Source organism: Sturnira hondurensis, unplaced genomic scaffold, assembly GCF_014824575.4.
Source record: "Sturnira hondurensis isolate 20B ecotype Veracruz unplaced genomic scaffold, ASM1482457v3 Scaffold0005329, whole genome shotgun sequence".
In the NCBI taxonomy this organism is placed as follows: domain Eukaryota; kingdom Metazoa; phylum Chordata; class Mammalia; order Chiroptera; family Phyllostomidae; genus Sturnira; species Sturnira hondurensis.
Window position 1 is genome coordinate 2,402,542 of NW_028077960.1, and position 22,191 is coordinate 2,424,732.

General features: G+C 54.7%; 2 protein-coding genes across 6 annotated transcripts in view; one reads left to right on the top strand and one right to left on the bottom strand.

Moving 5' to 3' along the window:
- EDC3 (enhancer of mRNA decapping 3) overlaps positions 1-7,275 on the top strand; it is a 90,516-nt gene extending 83,241 nt beyond the window's left edge. For all 5 annotated transcript variants that reach the window (XM_037047038.1, XM_037047033.1, XM_037047034.1 and 2 more), the window contains 2 exons: positions 2,494-2,711; positions 4,950-7,275. In XM_037047038.1, the coding sequence (XP_036902933.1) occupies positions 2,494-2,711; positions 4,950-5,284 (553 nt within the window). In that variant the 3' untranslated portion in view covers positions 5,285-7,275. The remainder of the gene's footprint in view (positions 1-2,493; positions 2,712-4,949) is intronic.
- Positions 7,276-7,655: 380 nt separating this feature from the next.
- On the bottom strand, positions 7,656-21,777 carry CLK3 (CDC like kinase 3). Its single transcript, XM_037047032.1, has 13 exons — positions 21,306-21,777; positions 17,572-17,723; positions 16,679-16,895; positions 14,686-14,782; positions 14,345-14,411; positions 12,134-12,250; positions 11,294-11,460; positions 10,125-10,219; positions 9,904-10,033; positions 9,592-9,674; positions 9,067-9,146; positions 8,709-8,799; positions 7,656-8,084 (listed from the first exon to the last, which is right to left on the bottom strand). Exons 1-13 carry the CDS (start codon positions 21,732-21,734, stop codon positions 7,908-7,910), a joined length of 1,902 nt encoding a protein of 633 aa, XP_036902927.1. The 5' UTR covers positions 21,735-21,777; the 3' UTR covers positions 7,656-7,907.
- Positions 21,778-22,191: the final 414 nt, after the last annotated feature.

A 22,191-nucleotide genomic window follows, 5' to 3' on the forward strand; every position in this document is an offset into this window, starting at 1 on the left:
CATTGCATGGATGTGGGAGGTGATGGGAAGTGAAGTGCCCGTGGTCACTGAACTTCGAGTTTTCCCACATGGATACCTTGTCGATAGCGATACCATTAACTATGGTAGGGAACGTGGGAAGAGGAGCAGGTGTGGAGGAAATGGTGGGATCGTGTTTTGACTGTTAATTTGAGAGGCCTGTGAGATAGCCAGATAGAGTATTAGCAGTCTGCATCTAGTTTAGAAGAAGGTCTGAGCAGAAGACAGATCCTGCAAGGCATCAGCTCGTAGGTGGTACGGAATAGATGAGATCCTGTAAAGAGAAGGTATGCAGGGAGGAAGGGCCTAGGGTGGAATTCTGGGGAACATCAGCATTAAAGGCATGGTGCGGAGGGGAGCCTTCCAGAATGGCTGAGAGAAAGCCAGAGAGGTAAGAAAACCAAGAGGATAGTGCTTCAGAACCAAAGCAATAGTGTTTGAAGAATAAAGGAATGGTCAGCGGTGGTACTGCCGAGAGGTCAAGGAAAGGTAGAGCTGACAGGCGTCTGCTGGATTTGTCTGTCAAGGGAGGACAGTGGCAGCCTTGTGGAGGGTGGTGTCTAAAGCGATGCAGCTGCATGTGAGGTTCCCCTCCTTGCTCCTCCGTTCCCCTGGCCCTGTGAAGTTGCGGATGTGCTTACTCCTCCTGGCCCTTCATTTAGGCTTCTCAACCGCGCCTCTCCTGTAGCAGGGAAGAGCCAGTGGAGAGCAACTCCCTCCCCACACGCACACACACACACGAAAGGAATAGCGCCAGCTGCCTGTGGACAGAACACCAGGCCCCTTGTCCTGGTGACTGCCACACCTCCCCCAAGGTGGCCATCTGGGCAGCTCCTGGAGTAAGTTCTTCCTGGGAGTATTCGAGGCCATTAAGCAGCTTCCCAGAAACAGTAGTTTGGGGGCAGGATTTGAATGTCCCCACAAAGTCAAGTTCCTTTTAAGCCAGCTTCTTGGGATTGGCTGTCCCTGTGCCTGTCTGAACTCTTAGAAATGCCTTCGCCTGCCCTTTGCAGCAGCTACTGGCTTTCTTTTGAAAAAGATGACCACGTTAGTAGTCATTTTTATGTATGTCAAGGATCATGCAGTTCCTCACTGCTTTCATAACAGTGTTGAATTTGATACTTGTGGCTTCTCTTCAAGGGTGAAGTAGTAGCCCAGTGTTTTAAGACAAGCCAGCTAAGGCTCAGAGAGCTAGAGCTGGAGGATTGCCTGTGTGATCCTGCATGTACGAGGTGGACCAGGTCTCCAATGCCATAGCTGTTTCCAGGCCTGCGCTCTGCCCCGCACTGTTGCGTGTGTGGGCGCCGTGGTCTGCTTTGATACCTCTGTGAGAGTTTAGGAAACAGACACGGGTGAGTCATGTGCCAGAACTTGGCAGTGTGTCTGAAGGGGGTGTTAATCGTATTTCCTTAAGATGCAGACGTCATGGGGGAAATGAATGGTATTACCCCCAAATTTATTTCAGGGGCAGGGTTTTCCCCTTTGGCTTGAGGGCAGCTAGCTGTCATATTCCTCCCTTTGAGGGACCGATAAGTGGCTGTCACTGCACCATCCCAAGCAGGACCCTAAGTCTATTTCTTGCTGTACATATTTCCCTTACCTTCCAGCCCTGGGATGGACTGCACTGCCTGTGAATCGGGCACAGCTCCAGGGTGACCCTCCAGCCTTACTTGTGGCCTGAGACCAAAGAGGTCTCAGCTTTGAATGGTAGGAAACTGAAAGTGGGTATCCAAGGCATCCGCCAGCCTAGCGGGCCCGCAGGCCCAGCCAGCTGCCCCTCCTGTGACCAGCACTGTGACAGTGCCAACACCAGGGGGCACTTTTGTGTCGTGTCCACATAGCATCCTGTGCAGTAGGTCCTGTCAACATCTCCAGCACTGCCCTCATTGAAGCTTACTGGCAGCTCGGTAAAGAGAACTTGAACTGGCCACTGATTGAGGACAATTCAGAGCTATCCTGTTTGGTACTTGCTGTGAGTTTCTTAGGAGCTGAGCCAGAGTAATCCTAGAAAAGATGAGCCTTGAGCTAGATCTCAAAGAAAAGGTGGGCTTTCTGGGCAGGGGCAGAGTTTGAGCAGAAGCAAGAAAGAGCTTTAACAGTACAGGCGAGAATGAGACCAGACCTACCACCGGGAGCAGGCATGTCGAGGAGGGGAGCAAAGAGGATGGTGAGGTGGGAAAGCCCGTCTGTTACACAGAGTTTGGATCTGATAGGTTCGCACTGTGAGGACAGTAAACGTTCTTGGTCAAAAGCGGTGTTCTGTGGAACAAGGTCCGGGTAAACTACCTAGTAAGAAGGTCCAGCAAGTGATGTGTGGGACACCCTGTAGACCTGTCCTACCGAGGGTTTTGGCCCCTCTGGAACCTGGGACTATCAGGAACTCTTGAGAGCAACAGGTGCAAAACACTCACTTGGTTTAGGGTGCAAGGGAGTGCCAAGGCTGCGAATGAGACTGCTTCTTTACTTCTGTTCCAGGTTGAATCCCAAAAATGTCCACCAGAGGCCTACCGTGGCTTTGCTTTGTGGGCCCCATGTGAAGGGGGCTCAGGGTATCAGCTGTGGGAGACATCTAGCCAACCACGACGTCCAGGTCATCCTCTTCCTGCCCAACTTTGTCAAGATGCTAGAGTCCATCACCAATGAGCTGTCTCTCTTCAGCAAGACCCAAGGCCAGCAAGTGTCCAGTCTCAAAGGTAAGCACTTGCTTAGGGCTGGGCTGAGGCCGCCTCCCTCCTCAAGTAGTTCGATAGTCTGATGGTGCCGCCCAGTGGTTACAGGTGGAAAAGCATCATGAGTATACAGTGTGTTCTGCTTGTACAAATGGGAAATAACTTTGGTATTGACTTGCCTACTTCCTGTCCCTTTCACCCTCACTGTCCCGTACTCAGATGGAGAGCTGGGGACCCATTTATTCACTTCACAGATATTTACAGAATGGGCACTGTTCCTGACACTTGGGGATAAGGGCAATAGATTTTTTTCCCCCTTAAATCCATGCTTCCATGAATCTTAACATTCAGGTTCGGACAGATGAAGAGACTAATAAGTAACATTTCCACTAGGTCAGATGATAGTGTTATGGAAACAGATGAAGCAGAGAAGAGAGACGAGAGTGTCGGAGGGTAGGGTGAGGAGTACAGACTCAGACATTATGGGGCCGGGCTGGAAAGGGCCTGTGGGTCATTTGAAGGGCTTGGACTCTGGCTACGTGAGGTGGAAAGTCACTGGAGGAGTAAGTAGAAGAAAGGTATGATCCAGCTCAGGTTCCAAATGGGCATTCTGGCTGCTGCTGGAGAGTAGACTGTAGGGTTCCATAGAGATGCGAAGAGGCGGCCACGAGCCCTGGCCGGTTAGAGCATTGTCCCGTACACCAAGGTTGCAGGTTTGATTCCCCGTCAGAACACATACAAGAATCAACCAGCAGATGCACAAATAAGTGGAAAACAAATCAGTGTCTATGTGTGTGTGTCTCTTGCTAAATAAATAAATATTTTTATTAAGAAATGTATTTTAGCACAGGCCTGCGAACCAGAGTATCGCAGTTCGATTCCTGGTCAGGGCACATGCCTGGGTTGCAGGCTGGTTCCCTGCAGGCCAACTCCCAGCAGGGGACGCACAAAAGGCAACCATACATTGATGTTTCTCTCCCTCTCTCCTTCCCCTCTAAAGATACATAAATAAATAAAATAAAATAAAATAAATGTATTTTAAAAGGCTGTTATGATCAATTGGAGATGGTGGAGGCTGAGACAGTGGACGTGGTGAAAGGTGGTTAATTTCTGAATCAGTTTTGAGTATAGAGTGTACAGATTGAATGAAAGTGATGAGAGAAAGAAGTTAAGGGTGACTCTAGGGTCTTTGGCCTGAGTGACTGGAAGGGTGGGGGTACCATCACTGAGATGGGAAGACAGGAGAAGAGCAGAAGCTCAGTTAGAGATGCTGCTAGATACGGCAGTGGAACTGTTGATTGATATGTCAGTGAGTCTGGAATTTAGTGAAGGGATGTGGTGTTTAGAGTCGTTATGAACCTGGATAAGATATCTCCTAAGAAGAGAGTGTGGGTAGAGAAGTTGTTAGACTATTTGTTTAGAGTCAGGGAGGCAGAGAGCAGCCAAGGATACAGGGAAGGAGTGGTCAGTGAAGGAGAAGGAAAACCAGGAGAGGCAAGTACCTGAAAGGCAAGTGAAGAGAGGAGGGTATGAGTGGTGTGAGCAAGGTAGTCTAGGTTAAGTTCGGATGATGCATTAGAATTGACCACTGGATTTAGCAGTGTGGAAGTGCAGTTTCTAGGGAAATAGTGGGGGTAAAGTATGACTGGAGTGGGTTTAAGTTAGAACAGGGGAGAAGTGGAGAGAACACATACGGCCCAGAGAAAGGGTTTTGCGGGGGGGTCAGATGGTGAGTTGGGGCCAGAGCTGGGGCCAGATCTCTGAGGCCAGGTACCTGTGGGCACGTAGACCCTGGGGCCCTGTCCTAAGTCAGGAAGCCATGGGTCTGTCATTGAGAAATAGCACTACTTCAATGAGAGCTGGGAAGGGGGCCTGCTGTGGGTTTCCCTCTTGAAATCGATAACGTGATGCCCATCTCAAGCAGTTCTTTCTCTGGCTGCCCTAAAGGCTTTCTGTCCCAGCTGTGCCAGGAGGCAAGCAAACCTGAGGATGCCAATCCTGGGGTTTGATCTGATTTTTTATATTCTCAGTTTAATTTTAGCCTGGGCAAGAGTTATGTGCTCTTACACTGTCCCAGTGGCCTGATTAGAGCAGAGAACCCTTTTGAAATGCCTGGGAGAAGTGATAGGTTCCCTCTGAATTCTTAAGGTTGGGCTGCAAGGAGGAAGGACCCATTTCAATGCGGGGGCCACCTGGGTTCTATTCCCAGCCTGGGTCCTCTGCTTAGAGGGATTTTCCAATGACACTCTTTTGCATCTGCAGATCTTCCCACTAGCCCTGTGGACCTGGTGATCAACTGTCTGGATTGTCCCGAGAATGCCTTCCTGCGGGATCAGCCCTGGTACAAGGCAGCCGTGGCATGGGCCAACCAGAACCGGGCCCCAGTCCTCAGCATAGATCCTCCTGTGCATGAAGGTGAACAGGGCATCGACGCCAAGTGGTCCCTGGCTCTGGGCCTGCCTCTGCCGCTGGGAGAGCACGCGGGCCGCGTCTACTTGTGCGACATTGGCATTCCCCAGCAGGTATTCCATGAGGTGGGGATCAACTACCACTCACCCTTTGGCTGCAAGTTTGTCATCCCACTGCACTCTGCCTAGAGGGGCTCCGGACAGGCTGGACCCTGTAGTCCCCCGCTGCTCCTGACACTGAACTTGACAACGAACGCCTTAAGGATGTGAAGTTTCATGGACCTTGTTAAATTTTTTCTCGTTTGGGTTTATTTTGTGAGAGAACAAATCATATTTAAAGCTGAACTGTCACCTGCTCTTCACCAGGAAAGGCTTTCCCACTGGGTGTGCGAGACAGGTGGCAGGCTGAGTGCTCAGTGGCTCCAGGCATCTCTACACTCGACCCCGTGTGGGGTTTTGTTTACAGACGTAGGCAGCTCACAAACTGTGTGTCAGGTTTACAGCCACTGGGCCTGGGCGAGCACCTTGCGGAGTGGGGCAGGGCCTGTTTGGGGGCCTGTACTTGCTACTTAAGTGCTGGTGGCTTTGTGTCCCCCTCCTCTGATTACACACAACTGGCTGTGCTGCAGCTGTCCACTAGAGGGCAGACTTGCACTCCCCATTCATTTGAGGGCTGTGGGGCCTCCCCTTGAGCCCCACCACAAGTTGATTCGGAGGCTTTGACCCTTTCTCTGGAGCTGATCCAAGTTTAATGTTGGGATTTTTTTCCAAGGGTCCTTCCTCCTTTCTACAGCACTCTGAGAGACAGGGAAGGGGTGGTATCGGGATGGTTTTACTGTACTGGGGTTTTACATTATATTTGTCTTCAGCCCAGGTAGTGTGGTTGTTACTGTAGAACCACAGTACCCATCTTGCCAGCAGCGTCCCCCAACCCCGCACCCTCTGTAGCTGGGAGTTGAGCCTTTTCTTAGTCTGGGACCAGCCCCCTCAGGCTGCAGCTTTAATGTTCAGTATTGGGGAGGCTGGGGGGCCTGGTGCTGAGCCATAAGAAGCTCCCTGGTGCTTCTGTCCTAGGCCACCACTCCCCCTACCTTCTTGCCTGCGCATACATACCCACACTGTTTTGTTCCCTCCGCCCTTCTGGAATGGTCGGTCCTCTGTAGCTGCACATCCCTCCCTTGTTTGAATCCTTTTTGGTTGTCCACTCTACATGAGTAGGCTTGGGGTCAGCGCCCTATCTCAGAGATGCCAAAATGAAGTTAGTTCTGGATGAGCTAGCTGGTGGGGCTCAGCCATAGGAACACACTGCTGCTCAGCTCTAAGGCACTAAGCCCCTGGACCTTGATGGCCTAGGCCCTGGGAGCCGGTAGAATAGGAGCCATGCCCTGGAGTTCCTGACAGCTACCCTTGCAGACTTGTGGTCTGAAGCCTTTCTCAGGGCTCCAGGTTTCCTTCTGCTCTATGCCCATGCACTCTGGTTAAAGGGGTGAGTGGGCAGGCTCGCCATAGGTTGTGGCCTAGGGCTACGCATCACTTTCCTTATAGGGGCGTGGCCAGGACAGGAGGCAGGGCAGAGAGGGCTGGTCCCTCTTTTCCTCCTCTCCTGCAGTGTTGTCTCCAGCAGTGGGAGGAGACAGAGACAGTCACCCTGTGCTGTGCCCTCCCTGAGCCTCTGCTCACTCAGGGCCCAGCAGCTCCCAGGATGGGGCCCTTACTCTAGGGGCAGGGCCATAGTCTGAGGACTGGTGCTGGATTCCAGGCTTTTTAGTGAGCAACCAGTCAACAGGTTCTTGGCTGCCCATTAACGTGCATAGGTTCCCTGAGTGGGTACAGTGGAAAACAAGCTAGAAGGACCCTGGCCCCAAAGACTACTCACTCCAGTAAGTTGTGGTGGCACTGGAGGTGGGGGATGGGGGGGTGGCCTTGAGGAACCACTGGGAATTTGCCCGCATTCTTTTCTTCCCTGGTGGCACTGGAGCCTCCTCGTACCCTTAGCCTGGGCCTTTCCCAGGGGTACTATAGATAAGCATGATTCCTCTGTCCTTGGCTTTTTCCAGAGGCATCCTGCCTGCCATGCCCAACCTCTGAGGGGTCCCAGTCATGTGGTCAAGAGGATCACTAATGCAGCTCTTGGGGAACTAAAAACCAGCACTAAAATAAAGCTCAATGATAGTCCTGTCTCTGGTGTGTTCTGCTCTGTAGGCTGCAGGGAGGTACTGCCACCTCAGACCTAGGAGCCAATCTTGTCCTAGGCTTAAAAGGGCTGGGACAGGTAAAACCAGATGCTGCCTGGTGAGCCACAGTGGGGTCTTTCCCTTTCACCCCTTAGAGCTGAGAGGTACAAGGGCCAGAAGAACAGGTGCAGACAGAGACCCGAGTGCCCTCTAGGACTGTTCAGCAACCCCACTCAAAGCTAAAACCTCTCCTGGGTGCAGAGGACCACCCCAGCTCTGGTCTGCCTGTCTCAGTTCACACTCAGCTCTCCACAAGCTGAACTGCTAAGAAAGACTTTATTAGTAAGATAGGGAAGGGAGAGGCAAGGAGCCCGGAGACACACTGGTACCAGGGATTACAAACAGTAAGAAACACTTTATTATAACTTTACAACATATAAATAGCTTGGGTCAAATCTGTGCTTTCTGGCAGCTGGGCATCGCATCTCCGCCCTTGCAGGCACCTGCCTTCCTTCACATTGCACTGTTCATTGGGTGGCTCTGGCCCTGGGGCCCGATGGTTAGAGGCTGGAGAAAGGGGGCCAGGCAGCCCAGTCCCACTCTCCATCTCCTCTTCCTCGTGCAGTGGCCTGTGCCTGTCATCTGCTGGGGTTGCGGCTGGTGTGGAAGGACCGCTCCTCAGGGGTCAGGCCAGCAAAGAAGGGGTGCAGCAGGGCCTCCGCCAGTGTGATGCGCTGGGCAGGGTCAAACTCTAACATCCTCCTCATCAGGTCAAACAGCTGCACGTGCTCCGGGGAGTCTTGGAGCATGTAACTCTGCTCAGGGACACAAGGCGCCTCAGTGTGATGGCAGGGGCGCGGGGAGCCTTTCTGCATGGCTTGAGGAGGCAGTGACGCCTCCTGGAGGACTACGTCTGCCCTCTTGGACAGTGAGCGGCTCCTTTCTTTTCATGCCTGTTAGAGCATTTTGCTCTGAACGTGTCAGGCTACTGGGCGTCTTGCTGGTTTCGTGCCTCTGTCCCCACATGCAAAGTCCTGACAGGTGGGTAGAAATCACCTGTGCGAAATTCACTGTCCGAGCACCGAATGCAGTTGACAGAGGCTTCCTGGGCATGTCTAAGTCTCCCCTCCCCCTCACCTCGGTCCTGCCTAGTTCTTCCCAAAACAGAGAGAAGATGGGGGCAGGAAGCAGCAGGGTCTCTGATACTCTTCTGATGTTACCCAATTACGTTCATGGTCACCCTGTCAGGAAGGGGTAGGGCTACGGGCCCCTCTGGAAGAAGCCCCACTGCCAGCACCCAGCAGCCTTGGGTGCAGCCTCCCATAAAGCAGGAGCAAGGGGGCAGCCTTTAGTTGCCTGGCCTGTCTCTCTGCTGTATGTGTGCCCAGTGCCTGGGGTCTCCTTGGCATGAGTTGAGCTGGGGGAAGCCAGAAACTGACCTTCAGAGGTTTGCAGTTCTCCTTCACATATCGGCCATCAGAGCTGTTCTCATCCCAAACCAGGCCCCCTTTGTAGAAATATTTCTGCTTCCTGAAAATGAAGGGAGGGAAGCGGTCATGGTGGAAGGGAACAGGTGGGGCCGGGGAGAGCAGCAGCTGAGGGATGGCAGCAAAGTCAGGCAGGGAAGACCCTGTAGGGCAGAGAGATCTGGGTAGCGGTGCTGTCCAGGCTGCCTGGAGGGGCGTACAGGGAAGGCAGCCATGAGCCCAGAAGAGCCAGGGGACATTCTGCAAAGACTATGTAGTAGCTTGTTGACCCTCAGCCAAAGATGGGAAAGGCCTTTGGGCCAGGGCTTACCTGGTGCGGTGGATCATGTGAGATGGGATGGGCCCTAGGATTTTCTCCATCATCACCAAGTGCTCTCGGTTTTCGTGGGTCTGTGGAAGGTGAGGGACAGAGTAAGTGGGGGTCAGCCTCAGTCCCTCAGGGAGGAAAGAGGACAAAGCAGATGGTTAAGTGTCTTCCCAGCCTCTCTGATCTTATGGTAGCCTGCCACCCTTTGCCAGGGATAAAGGCCATTTCTTAACTCTCCCTGGAAACATGCCCCAGCCCATCCCCTCGTCCTCACTCACGCCATGTCTCTCGCCTCAAACGCTCACTCCTCCAACCCCAGTCCTCCATGCTTGCTGGCTGAGCTTCAGATTCCCCCAGTGCTCCCACTACACTACCTTTGCCTTGCCCTGAACTTCTACAGCCCTTGAGAGTGATTCTCACGTGCTGCTGACTGGGGGGCCTTGGAGGGTCTCCTGCACCAGGCCACTGTGGCCTACCAGAATATGAGCACTCATGGAGCAGGGCGACAAGGCAGGGAGGAGGCCTTACCTGGAAGAGTGTGAAGCCCCGGTAGTACTCGAACAGAATGCAGCCAATGCTCCAGACGTCACAGGGCTGTGCCCAGCCCAACTCTGAAAGCCAAAGTGGAAAGAGGCGCTGAGATCCAGCTCTGGGTCACAGGGCCGCTGCCACAATGATGGGCAGGACTCTCGGCCAAACCCCAGTATAGGTCCCTTTCTTAGCCAGGTCAGGTTGGCAACGACAGTGGCCCTGGGTGGCAGATGGGCACATGGCTGCTTCTGTTCATCCCACCCTCCCAGCAACGACCCACTTTGAGTTGGGGGCCATGCAACTACTCACCAAGGATCACCTCAGGTGGGCGGTAATGACGGGTGGCCACGATGGTCGTGTGATGCTCATGGTCAAAGGTAGCACTGCCAAAGTCAGCCACTCGGATGCTGGTGTTCTTCACTGATTTCTCCTCACAGCTCTGAGAGGCAAGGAAGGAGAGCCAGGTCAGCAGTCTCTCCCAGCGGGTAACTCAGCTCTGGAGCAGGGCATCACCCTCTCCCCACCGATACCTTATGTTCGTTGTAGAGGGTTTCAAACTCAGAATTCACAAACAGGATGTTCTCTGGCTTTAAGTCTGTATGGGTCAGCTGGTTCTCATGTAGAACTGGAAAGGCAGGAGAGGAGGAAAGCAGACCCTCAGAGCCTAGGTTTCCTCTCTGACTCCTGCCAGTGCTGAGCCAGACCAGTCCTCCAAAGCCACCTCAGCAGTGGGCCGAGGGAGCAGATGCAGCTCTGCCCCTGCACTGGTTTCCCTCTCACAGGCTCCTTGTGCTTAGGGACTTGGAGGCTTTGGGAATTTTAGAAGATGGGGCAGGAGGCACTTTCGATTCAAAACACCTCCTTCCACCTCTCTGCAGGGCTAGGCCTCCTCGGCCTGGTCTCTCACCAAAGTGGCAGCATCGGCCTTAGGCTGGTTCCTTCTCCCCAGCACCAGCAACATCGTTTGTGGGGCCCAGGGCAAAATGAAAATGCAGGACCCCTTTTTCGAAAATTACAGTGTCAAGCTGGTGTCAAAAGAACATTAAACCAAGCAAGGGCCACCCTTGAAGCCAGCCCTGCCTCCCGTTATCCCTCATCCTAAGGGAAATCTGCCATTTTCCTCCAGTCCCTGCCCCACCAATGGCCGTGCCCTTCCACTCCTACTTCCAGGCTCCTGCTCCGACACTCATGACCCTCACAGCAATGTGGTCTACTGTTCCCCAGAGTGGGCCCTCCTTCACCAGCGTCTGCAGGCTCCAGGCCATCGCCGAGCAGCTCGCCTTGCCTGGAGTGCTCCTTACCATCCCCGCCACCTACACAGACCCTGTGCTAGGTTCATCCACTCTCCAGGCGCCCTGCTGTGTCCTGCTCCAACCACCACCGATCCTTTCTTAAAGCTTGGCAGGCAGAGGGTGTCTGTTGGCCGGAGCTGCTGGTGGGATTCCCCAGGTCACCTGGACCTTTTCATCCATGCAGGAAAGTGGGAATGGAATTGGTAGCTAGAAAAATTCTAGAGCAGTTTATTTTTTTTCTTCCTGAGTGTGTACAGGCAGAAGCTGGCACCTCTCCACCAGCAGATTTCATACCTAAAGATTGTGCAGCCAAGGGGCCCCAGTGCCCCAGGCTCAACAGAACAGTTAGCAGCGTGCAGGTGGTTTTCCCACCCGGTGTGCCATTCTCCGTGGGGGCGGATACTCACATCTAAGGGCGTGGCAGAGCTGGTAGGCCATGTGCCGGACATGTGGTAGGGGGTAAGGCTGGAAGTTATTCTCTTTCAGGAATTCAAAGGTGTTCTTGCCGAGGAGCTCAAAGGCAATGCACATGTGACCATGGAAGTTGAACCAGTCAGACATCAAGACGCACAAGCTGGGGGAGAAGGACAGATGGAGCTCAGGCTCTGTGCCGAGAGCCTGTGTGGCCTCCCAGGCCCGAGTCACACCCCCCGATGCAGACACCCATGAAGAACGAGAACCAGTTAATAGCAAGAGCAAATCCTGCAGATCTCGGCAAGGACCGAAGTTCCCACTGTGGGGGGTGAGGTGGAGGGCATTCTGGCCCCGGGTGTCCCGCCTCACCTACTTACGAGGTGAGCGTAATCCTGGCATTTCCAAGAAAGATGGCATGGCGCCGGGGCACTGCATGACTAGCAGTACCTTTTGCAACTCCCAGTGGAGATTCCTGAGCACAGGGCTCAGCGTCTGTGTGCCAGGGCAGCTCTCCTCTGGGTGTGACTATGTGAGCCCCAGCGAGCTTTCAGTTTGCATCTTGTCTAATGCCCACCACACCCAGCGAGGCCTTCAATCCACAAAAGCAGGCCTGGGAGAACTCAGAACTGGTTGTGGTGGAACCTGGACTGAAGTCCAAAGGCTCCTTCCAGCAAGACTCGGTCGCCCAACTCCCCTGGCTCTAGCGCATGGAGAAGGCATGGTGCCAGCCAGGTGAGAGGACACTACTGGCTTAGCCCCAAGGGGTCCAGGCAGTTTGGACTGGAAAGGTGTCCCCAGTGAAAGCTTTCTTCCCATTCCTTGCTGACACTCACAACTTGTTCTCTTTGTCCTTCTCCTTGATTTTCTTGAGAACATTGATTTCTAGTCGGGCAGCCTCACGGTACTTGCCCACGTTGCGGATAATCTTCAGGGCAACCTGAGACTTCCCTCTGGCACCAGGGAAGAAAGCAGAGGGTCTCATGAGAAACTGCCCAGCCCTTCCCCCACCCTCGACCCCAGCCCAGAAACTCTTGGCAGACACCACCCAGGACTGCAGGAACCGGGCCTACCCCGAGGAAAGCAAGTGCTTGACGCTTAGCCAGTCCTAAGCAACATCAGACATCTACCTTCCTAACAGTAGGCTGGCTCCCTTGGCACCTATGCCAGCCTTAGGCTTTTATGGTCTCAGCTATCTGCCAGCTCCAGGGAAGCCTGGACAGAGGGGTAGAGGCCTATCTCACTGACCAACGCTAGCCTGAGTCTTCACGCAGTAGACGCCAGCCTGCGGGCTAGTAGCAGTCTCTGACCCTTGCAGGGCTGTCCCACACTAACCCTTTTGTGGCGCCTCTTGACCTCAGGAGAGAATGTCTGCAAAGTCTGGGCAAATAGCTGCCCATGGGGTGGGGGCTCCAGGATGGAGTGAAGGCCTGGCAAGAGGGTAAGGGTGCCAGGAGTATAGGGGCATATCCAGGGAGACCAAGGGCTGCTCTGTACCCGACCTGTCGCCTACCAGCCACAGCATTTATGAGACCCCTGAGTGCCAGGAACCCTTGGTGCCTAAAGGAAAGGCTGATGGGCCCCAAGCAGAGGCACCTGCTAGAGAATACCCTGCTTTTTCCTCCCTATCTCACTTTTTCAGATGTGCAGGACAGGAAAGGACCTCAGAAGGAAGGCTACCAGACGCCTCCTAGATAAGGTCCCCTCAGTGGCATTCCAGCCCTCAGCACAGGCTCATCACTCCACAGGCATCCACCAGGATTGGAAGGCTCTTAGGGTAAGACCCTTTTGCTGAGCTGAATTCTGCTCTTCATAATAAACCTACTGGCGGACTCCCTTTGTACCCTCTGAAGGCCCTGAGCCCTACGTCTCCCCCTTAGTGACTCCAGAGGCCAACTTTCCCTCCAGCTACTCAGTGGCACAGCCCAGAGAGCTTAGCTGCCTCCGTGTGCCACAGCTCTCCGATCTGCCACGTATCCCTCTGGTCACCATACAGTCTACATGTCCCTATGCTCACTGGTCCCAACCCTAACCTCTTGGGTCCCAAAAGGTGTTTAAATGGGAACTGGGAGGCTGGGGAAGCTTCCTTTCAGTCACCATCATTACTTTTTCTTGGGGCTTCATGGCTGGCTAGGCTGCTTGGTCTGGTCTAACTGCCCTCTCCGAGCGCCTCTCCGAACATGGGAGCACTTCAGTATGCAGTGCCCAGCCCCATCACCACAGCCAAGGGACGTGGGCAAACCCTGAGCATGTTTCCTCAGCTCTAAGATAGTGGAAGAGTCACACATGGGCAGCATGTGGCTCAACTGAGAAAGTCAGGACAAGAACTTTGTAGCTAAAGCCACAAACCAATGACAGGGCCATTGAGGCAGGGAGGCAGTGGCTCCCACAAGATGACTTTCCAGCCTAAAGCGAAAAAGGCAAGTGTTCTGGTCCTGAGAAATGGCAAGACGACCAAAGCACCCCACTGTTCAGCCTGGGAGAGCAAGGCGCCCCGGCAGCACTCCCACACACACACACACACACACACACACACAGGTGTACCCCTGCTCTGCCTGAGCACACTGTAAGGGGCCCAGCCTGAACCCCGGCCACACTGCAGGAGGCAGCAGCCCACTTGGTGAGAAAGTCCAGGGGCTGGTCCACCTTGGCCAGCCTCTAGAGGGTGGGGACTCATACTTGGGCTGGGCTCAGCAGTAGTACTCTCTACCCTCATCAGAGGCCAAGGCCCTAGACCTGGCCCTGTCCCTAAAAGTGACACAAAGCGCAGATCAATGCCACAGAGAAGCCAGAGCCTTGGCTTTGTTCTGATATTCACCACCACCACCTGGGGAAGTGAGGAGAGTGGGGCAGGCCATTCACTGGCCAGCAGTTCTTAGGCAGGCATGCCACATGCTTGTGGAATCCCAGCTGTTTCTCCCTGTTCACGGTACCAGCAACACCCCAACATGTGTAGGTGCTGTGATGCTTCCCTTTAGAAAGGTTAAGCTCTAACTGCCACTACCCACAAGAACCTCAGGCCAGCTCTTCCCAGAAAGCTCGCTCACCTGGCATGGTCCAAGCACTCCACCACCTTGCCAAAGGTGCCTTCGCCCAGGTTCCCCACAATCTCATCTAGGAGAGAAAAGAAGCAGGGCGTGAGGATCTGGAGGGCAGAGGGTCGGCAACTCCTGCAAGTTCACAGCATTCAAATTCTCAAAAACAAAAAAGGTTTCTCTCTCACTGCTACACTCTTAAAAACAAGTTGCTAGCGTTTGTGTCATTCAGGCAATTACTGGTGGCCCCGCTAAGGCACCACGCGCACTAGAGGCCCCTCCAGGCAGGAGAGGTCTGGTCTAACAAGGGGGTAGAAAGTAGAGAGGTAAAGTTTTACGAAAGGTGGCTGTACATCGCTCTTGGAGCCAATCGCCGATCCGGCACACCAGGTGGCCCTCCTTGTCATCTTCCACACTTCGGCTGCTGCGCTTACTGCTCTGTTGGCTTCTCTGCATGCACCGCCCCCCGAAACGCCATCCGACCAATCGCATGGTAGGCGGTTCCGATTGACAGATTGAGGTGTCAGTCAAAGGCAGAGGTGGAGACGGTGAGGAGCCGGTGGGTTGGTTGGTTGGATTTTCCAGATCCCAGCATTTCATAAGGCACACAGCATATATAACGATAGGGATATTGCAAGGGACACGTCAAGACACAAACTGACTTCAAAAACAGAAAAGTAAAAACAGCTACAGGTATGTAAAGAAAACTCGGACATTATCTAAGAGAAGGGCGCCGCAAATGCTCAGAAAGACGACCAGCCTCTGCTGCTGAGGGGCCGGGCCATGAAGAGAGCCAGAATCCGACACCCTTCTCCAATGAGTGTCCCCCTCCCAGGCCCTCCCAGTAGCTTCCGCCAGGGTGAAGACGCAATGAAAACGGCGCACGCATGTGGCTGTCCCAGCCTGGGTCCGATCATCAGAATAGTCAGAGGCCACTCCGGCTTCAGCTGCAGAATGCCCAGCCTGTCTTCACCTGCCTCTTTTGCCCACACAGCCCTGCACATACCCAACAGCTGTCACTCAGAAACAAGCTGCTACGGGCCCCCAGACAGCATCCGTGGCCAGACTTAACATCACCACCAGAAAGGGCCTTCCATCAGCAGCCTTTGTACCACCAGCTTCAAGCAGGGAAGGAGCCCAGAATTATCTGGGCTGGTCAACCTCCAGGCCTCCTACCACAATGGCCCACAGAGACCCAAAGCCAGCTCCAGCCCTGGCCCTGGCCCCCATGGGCCAGGTCCACCCTGAGCTTCATGACAACAGAGGGCGCCAAAGAGAAGCAGAGCCACAGACCTGCACTGCCCTCCTGTGGCAGTGTGTGGTAGTGTGTGGCAGTGAGCAGAGAGACCACCAGGCCACGATGGGTGCCCAGTCAACCTGCAACCCATAGCCACTCAAAGAAGTCACCAGAGCGCTCAGCGGAGAAGATGCCTGGCCCCTCCACTGTTTCCACTACTACTCCCTTCAGGGGCCTCATGGCTGGCGAGAGGGAGGGAGGGAGGGAGGGAAGAGGAATTGGGAAGAAGACAGCACTTAACGTCAGAGATTCACAACAGGCTTTCCTTCCCAGAGGTGTGAGGGCATTGTGGGCTGTGGTCTCATTACAGGTCTATGCAACCTTGCATGCTACGAACACCTCTGGGCCCTGTTCATGGCATGTGGTCTGCAACTGGACAGGTCCTGGGACCACAGTCCTTTCTGTCATTTCTTTACATGTCCCATCGCATAGGCAGCTCGTCTCTCATCTTGACTATCCCTCATACAAAGAGGTTAGGCTAAAGAGGGCCTGGCTGGAGGTCAGACAGGACACTCCCAGTCTGAGCTGCTCGATAGGAAGACCCTCTCCTACCCATGGGAAGTCCAGAATCCAGGCCTTGGCGGGGGGGGGTGGAGGTTGAGACTGCAGAAGTGGGTGCAATCCACACCAGTCAGAGCACTCAGCTACATGTGGAGGCAATCTTTGGGTGGGAAGAACCAGGCCAGACAGCTCCAGACCACATACCAGCAACTTGGTTAGGATCCCTAAGACGTGTCCCTGGCCACTGGCACCCATGCAGCCTGTGCCTGGCTCAGTGTGGAAATATAGACAGGCTGGGAGCCAGCCAGCGCCGGAACCAGAACCCCTACAGCTGACACTGCCAATGGGCCAGAAGATAGAGAAGCCGGACCCTTTGCTCAGCCCTGTGCCTAAACCAGACGACACACACACACACACACACACATGCATGCACACCAGATGTACGTGCGCAGGGCTAGCAGTACTCACCCGGACCAGCCAACCTGAGAGAAGGCTACAAACAGATGAGGCCTTGAAGCCCCAGCCAGCACACTCTGGCCACCACTCACCGAGGAGGCGCTGCTACAAGACCTGGTGCGGCGTTTGTGGCAGTGGTGGGCATGTTTGCGGGTCCGGTATGGCTCCCTGTCCCGTGACCGCCGACGATGATGGGAACGTGAAGATCCATAGCAGTCTTCTCCAAAGGATGGGCTCCGTTCTTCACAGCGGTATGTGTCACTGTCACGGCGCTCCCTGTATCGCCTCTGGTAGGGCAGACGGTCATGGCTGCCAAGAGGGGGATGGGGACACTGGTCAGACAGGCCCTTCCTCCCACTAGCCAGGTTCCTACTACCAGGCAAGAGGCATCTGGTTAGGGCTCACAGGGGCAGCCTGCTGGGAGCAGAGGCACACAGACTAGGGGAAGCGGGGAGACAGGAACGTGTGTGTCTGAAGGCCGACCTCTAGAACCGGGGCTACTGACAGCACCCCCCGCAGTGCCACAGGAGGCAGAGCCCTAGTGGAAGGTGATCGCGGTAGAGGGCCTCCAAGGGTTGCCCTGGAGCTCCCTGTGGCCTGCTGAGGCTGTAATTTTGGTCTGGGGCTGAGAAAGGACCAGGGACCAACCTCTGGAAAGAACTAAAGCTATGTTTTTAATGCCCACTGAGGAAGGCTCAATGGTTAGGGAGATACTGACCTAGAAAATGGAGAGTGTGTCAGGAAAAGACTCAAGGACAGAGAAAGAAGTGGTGGCAAGGATGGAAGCCAACACTGAGGCTAGGGAATGTAGGTGAGCTCAGGGGAGGAGCCCAAAGAGGGTTCTTGTGATCTAGTGCAGTAATCTACGCGGCCACGCAGAGGCAGCAGTCACGTGAAGAAGCCCTGGGTGGCCACAAACCTCCAGACTGTCTCTGTAGCCTGGCTGAGGGAAGGCGCCCTCCCTCTTGATCCAGTTCCCTCTCACCTTCTGGACCGAGATCTCCGGGGCGGAGGCTCCCTTCGAGATGGGTATCGCAGTCTCCCTTCGTGCTCCCGACTGTAAGACCTCCTTCTCTTCCATCGGTAGCTCAGGTATGGGTCTGGCTCAGGGGAGCGGTATCGCTTACAGTGATGCATCTAGGCCACGAGAAATGGACAACTCTGCTAAACATGCAGGCGGCCACCTCCAGCCACCCGGCGGCCTGAGTAGCCTAGGCACTCCTGAAGAAGAGGCCCATTGTTCTGTCTGGGGACAGCCCATTGTTCTGTTGGGGGGCAGCCCATTGTTCTGTTCAGGGGCAGCCCCTCCCAGGGGTTTATGAAGTGAAGAATGCTGAGGTCACAGTGGTCGAAGAGCAAACAATAGGCAACACCCTCCTCTGCCAGAGAACGGCTGCTCCTCAGCCTGGCATCACTGGCCTCATGGTATAAGCGCCTGGGGAGCCTAGCGAGCCAGGACAGGTGCCAAGGCTGAACACAGGGAGGAGTTGATGAGCGCCACCATTACAGGAGTCCAAGACCCATGAGCCTCTTGTGGTCAATTCCCTCCTGCCTGTCTGTGGGTCCCAATGAAGCACTTTGCTCTGTCAAGCCAGAGGCCAGAGTCAAATGGCTGTTGGCAGGTCACCAAGACACAGGAGCCACAGGTGAAAGTACTCAAGCTGAAAAGTGCAACTGCCTGTGGAGGCCCTGAACTGGACCCCACTCAAAGGATCAAGGACCACCAGTTACATGAGGAGCTACAGGCAGAAAGAAAACCAGCTTTTCTAGAAAAAGATGGAGGGTTCTCACAAACATTCCCTAGCCCACCTGAGGGTCTGGCCAGCCCTTGCTGGTCAACACCAGTAAAGATGCTAGGGTCAGAGCGTCAGGGGGTGTTGTCTGACACCCATTTAGCACCCTCAGACTGCCTGCAGTTGGGCAGAGCTTCACCTCTATCCAACAGCACCATTACTATCCTCTCTTCTCGATCCTCTGTCCGGGTACCTTTCTCCTGTGCCCTTCTCAGGAGGGCGTGCTCAGGGAGGCATGCCAAAAAGGCTCACCTCACTATGCCTGTTTAGCGGGGACTTACATCCACTACAGGAAATTGCCAGGCTGGATCAGCCACCTGCTGAGAAAGGTGGCTATGTGAGGCTAGCTCCCTATTCCACCCCAAACCAAAACCAAAACCCTGACATTGCTTGCCTCCATTGGAAGGCTGGGCCAGAGACCATGGCCACTCTCACTCCCAACCCTTCACTTGGCTGGAGTCAGCCTTCAGTAGTGATCAGTCTTGGGTTTGCCCGACCAACTACATTTTAGACAAACCCATTAAGGCTGCCCCAATTCATGAAAAGAGTCTGGCAGGAGAAGAACAAAATGGAATGGTCCCCTTTGGATGAGCAGGACAGCAAGGCATATTTGGCAAACCCACTGGGAGCTTCTCTGTGATCCTAAGAAAGCCACTGCGTTCAATCACCCCATGAGTAGGTGTCTTTCCTTGTCTACCAGGAAGTCCAGGTCCCAAGCAATCCTTGGAGAGAAACACTATGTAAAATCCCCTACAGTTCCTAAAGTACTTAGACTGTTGTTCTGGTGTTTTTTTTTTCTTTAAAGATTTTCATTTATTTTTAGAGGGAGGAGAAAGGAGGGAGAAAGAGAGAAAGAGAAATATCAATCAGTTGCCTCTTGCAATGTGCCCAATGGAGGGCCCAAACCTGCAACTCAGGCATGTGCCCTGACTGGGAATCGAACCAGCGAACTTTTGCTTTGTGGGACAATGCCCAACCAACTGAGCCACACTGTTAAGGGCTGTTGTTCTGTTTTGATAATCAGCTGACTAATGTTTTACTGTTTTCCTGCAATTACCCTGGGTCAGGTGCCCAAGCTATGAAATGAAGGCAATATATCACATGTCATTAAGTGACCCAGAAGATGCTCCAGTGGCCAGGATAAAGGCCCTGCCCATCCTCACTGGGAAGACAAAGTACTAGGGCTGGAGGACACAGTCTAGTCCACACCAGGCCAAAGACCCTCTCCTGGGACCTAGAAGATTCTTGTCAACACATGTTCACTTAGAGGAAAGAGCACAGCCTCAGGGTCAGATGTCAATCTTAATCCTGGCACTGCCTTATTCTAGCTGTGCCTTTAGGCAAGTTAAACTACTCTGACCTTCAGCTCCCTCGTGCAACAAGGGTACAGAAATCTCTCACAAAAAACCCTCTGTGAGGGTTACATTTTGTCATTCCTTTACTAACACACCTAGACCATGCCTTTAGGTCAAATGCCTAGCACAAGTCTGTGCCCACAAGAGGTACTGAAGGCAGCTTTTTATTAACATTAAAAAGGTTCCCGGTAACACGTGGATCTGTGTTGAATGAGCTGAGGACATTTTATGTCTCTTCCAAGGGACCACGGGGGAAGAGAGCTCTGGTTAGAAAACCCTGAAGTAAATCCCAGTGCCGGCCTTGTGACCAAACCACTCCAGGCCCTACAATTTACCATACCTGGAAAATGGAGGTAACACCTCCCAGCCCTTTTGGCGAAGGAGATGACAAGCTGTAAAGTACCACACACAAAACAATCATTATATTCCCTCGTTATATTCCCAGCCAAGGCTCTAGGGCCTATTTCAATTATCATTCTCTGAGACCCCAACAAACGGGCTGTTTGAGAAAGCTAAGGGCCACACTTATGCTCCAGAACGCTCTGCTCTACACAATGAAAAGGTAACGTGAAGGAAACGAGGCGGAGGATGCCAGCTTTTCTCTGAGAACAGACCTAGTCGGCTTCTCATTTGCTGTTCCTGGCCAGAGAACTGGGCTGACAAGAGCAGCCAGCCAGGTCAGCGGCTGCCCTCCCAAGCCCAGGCACCGCAGCGCCCCATGGTTATTTTCGGCTGACGCTGCTCCACCACTGCAATCTCAAACCTGCCACCTTGCAAGCAGCCACCATCGGGTGAAACTCTCCTCCTTTTCAAGGGCATGGAGAAAGGAAGCTGGAAGACCGCCAACTCCACCTCGACGGGGGCCTGGCTCAGGCAATTCCCACCCCAGTTCCATGCCCGAGTACCCACACCCGGAACTAAGGCACAGAGACTCCCGGACCGGGAGCAGCCCATGCACTTGAACTGTCAGCTTAGCCTGGCCCCTCCCCCAGGCTGGAGCGGCTCCATCATCACAACAAAACACGCCGGGACCTGCGGCCCTCGCTCGCGGCCCTTCCCGACGCCCCAGGTCCCAGAGCTTTCAAGCTCGTCCCCCTGTAACCGCCACCAATGGCGGCGAGGGGAAGACGGGTGGGGGAGGGTGTGCAGGGGGAATGCCAGCCTGGGTCGGAATCAAACTCCAAGCCGCGAGGGGAGGAGACTGCGGACCAAGCCTCGAGCCGGGAGTAGGGGAGGGATCTGAAGGCCCCTCAAGGCTAGTCTCGGTAGCACCCGACCCCTTCCGCGGACAGTTGCAAGGTTGAAACCAAAGCCCCTTTGCAGGGACCTCAGAGGCTACTCAAGCTCGGACTCTTGACACCGCAGGATCGAGAGGTCGGGGTCCCCGGCGACCGCCCCCCGGGGGAGAAGCGGCAGGTCAGAGGTGAGAGGTCGGAGCTGCGGCCTGCGGTGGGCCGAGGAGGAGAAAAAAAGGAATAGGCTCACAACAGCCTAGGACCCCAGGGACCCGCACCAGGGGCACCCACCCCGCCCCCTCACCTCCACCGCGGCGGCCCCAGGACCACACTCACCGTCTCCCAGGCTCCGGCTGCAGCTAGGCCCCACTTCCCGCTCCGTGCGCCTCTTCCGCTTCCGGTTCCAGCCTCCGCCCGCTGAGGCACCGCCCCTCGCGTGACGCAGCTGTCCCCATCCTTAGCTCGGTGGCTTGGCCGCTCTGGCTTCCAACTCGAAGGCTTAGGAGGACCCGTCTTCTCCTCCCTGATCCGTGGGGTGTCTGCAGAGACTAGTTCCGGGAGAGTCGAGGGGAGGTCCTCGGCCTGCCCTTCCCCGTGTTGCAGTGCACGTAGGCCCCAAACACGCAACAGGGGAGCTCTCCCGGGCCGGCGGGCGTAGGGAGCCGAAAGGTGGAACCACGACCTGGCTGGCGGGCTCGGCCTGCTCTGTCGCCCCGACCCGGACGGCGCCCGCCAATCCCTTCCTGCGCGGGGGGAGGAGGGCATTATTGCGTCGTCGCCTCAGTGAAGAACCGGCGAGCCCCGGGCCTCGAGAAGGTGGTCGCAACACCCGCTTCCGTGAAAAAGCAAACGAGACTACATTCTCTGGCTCGGGGGTGAAGGCATTGGCGGCACACTCAGTGCCCGTGGGCACGCCAAGCAGTTTGTGGGCAGACGCCCAGGATCCCCAGGGGCGTGGCCGCTGACGAAGGGAGAGTCTCCTTTTCCATGAGCACCACTGCAAGAGTACAACATCGTTTCTCAGTTAATAGACCCTGCGCCCTGCCGTGGTCATGCCCCACCGGCCATTTCTTGGAGTCACTCGACGACCCCTGGATCAACAAAACCCTATCACCCATTGTCTCACGGTTGGTCGGGGTGGAATAACTAGGACCCATTTTCAAGAGAAAACCCGAGGTCGAGCCCTTTGGGAGACCTAGCGGTTTGTGAGCGTGCACGCCCC

Bases quoted from the DNA above. Each gene is read 5' to 3' on its own strand.
- CLK3 (XM_037047032.1), bottom strand. From the start codon at position 21,734: ATGCCCTCCTCCCCCCGCGCAGGAAGGGATTGGCGGGCGCCGTCCGGG. The intron at 12,251-14,344 runs GTGAGCGAGCTT...CCCTGGTGCCAG, and splicing joins GAGTGCTTGGACCATGCCAG to AGGGAAGTCTCAGGTTGCCC. The intron at 8,085-8,708 runs GTCAGTTTCTGG...GTCCCTGAGCAG, and splicing joins AGAACTGCAAACCTCTGAAG to AGTTACATGCTCCAAGACTC.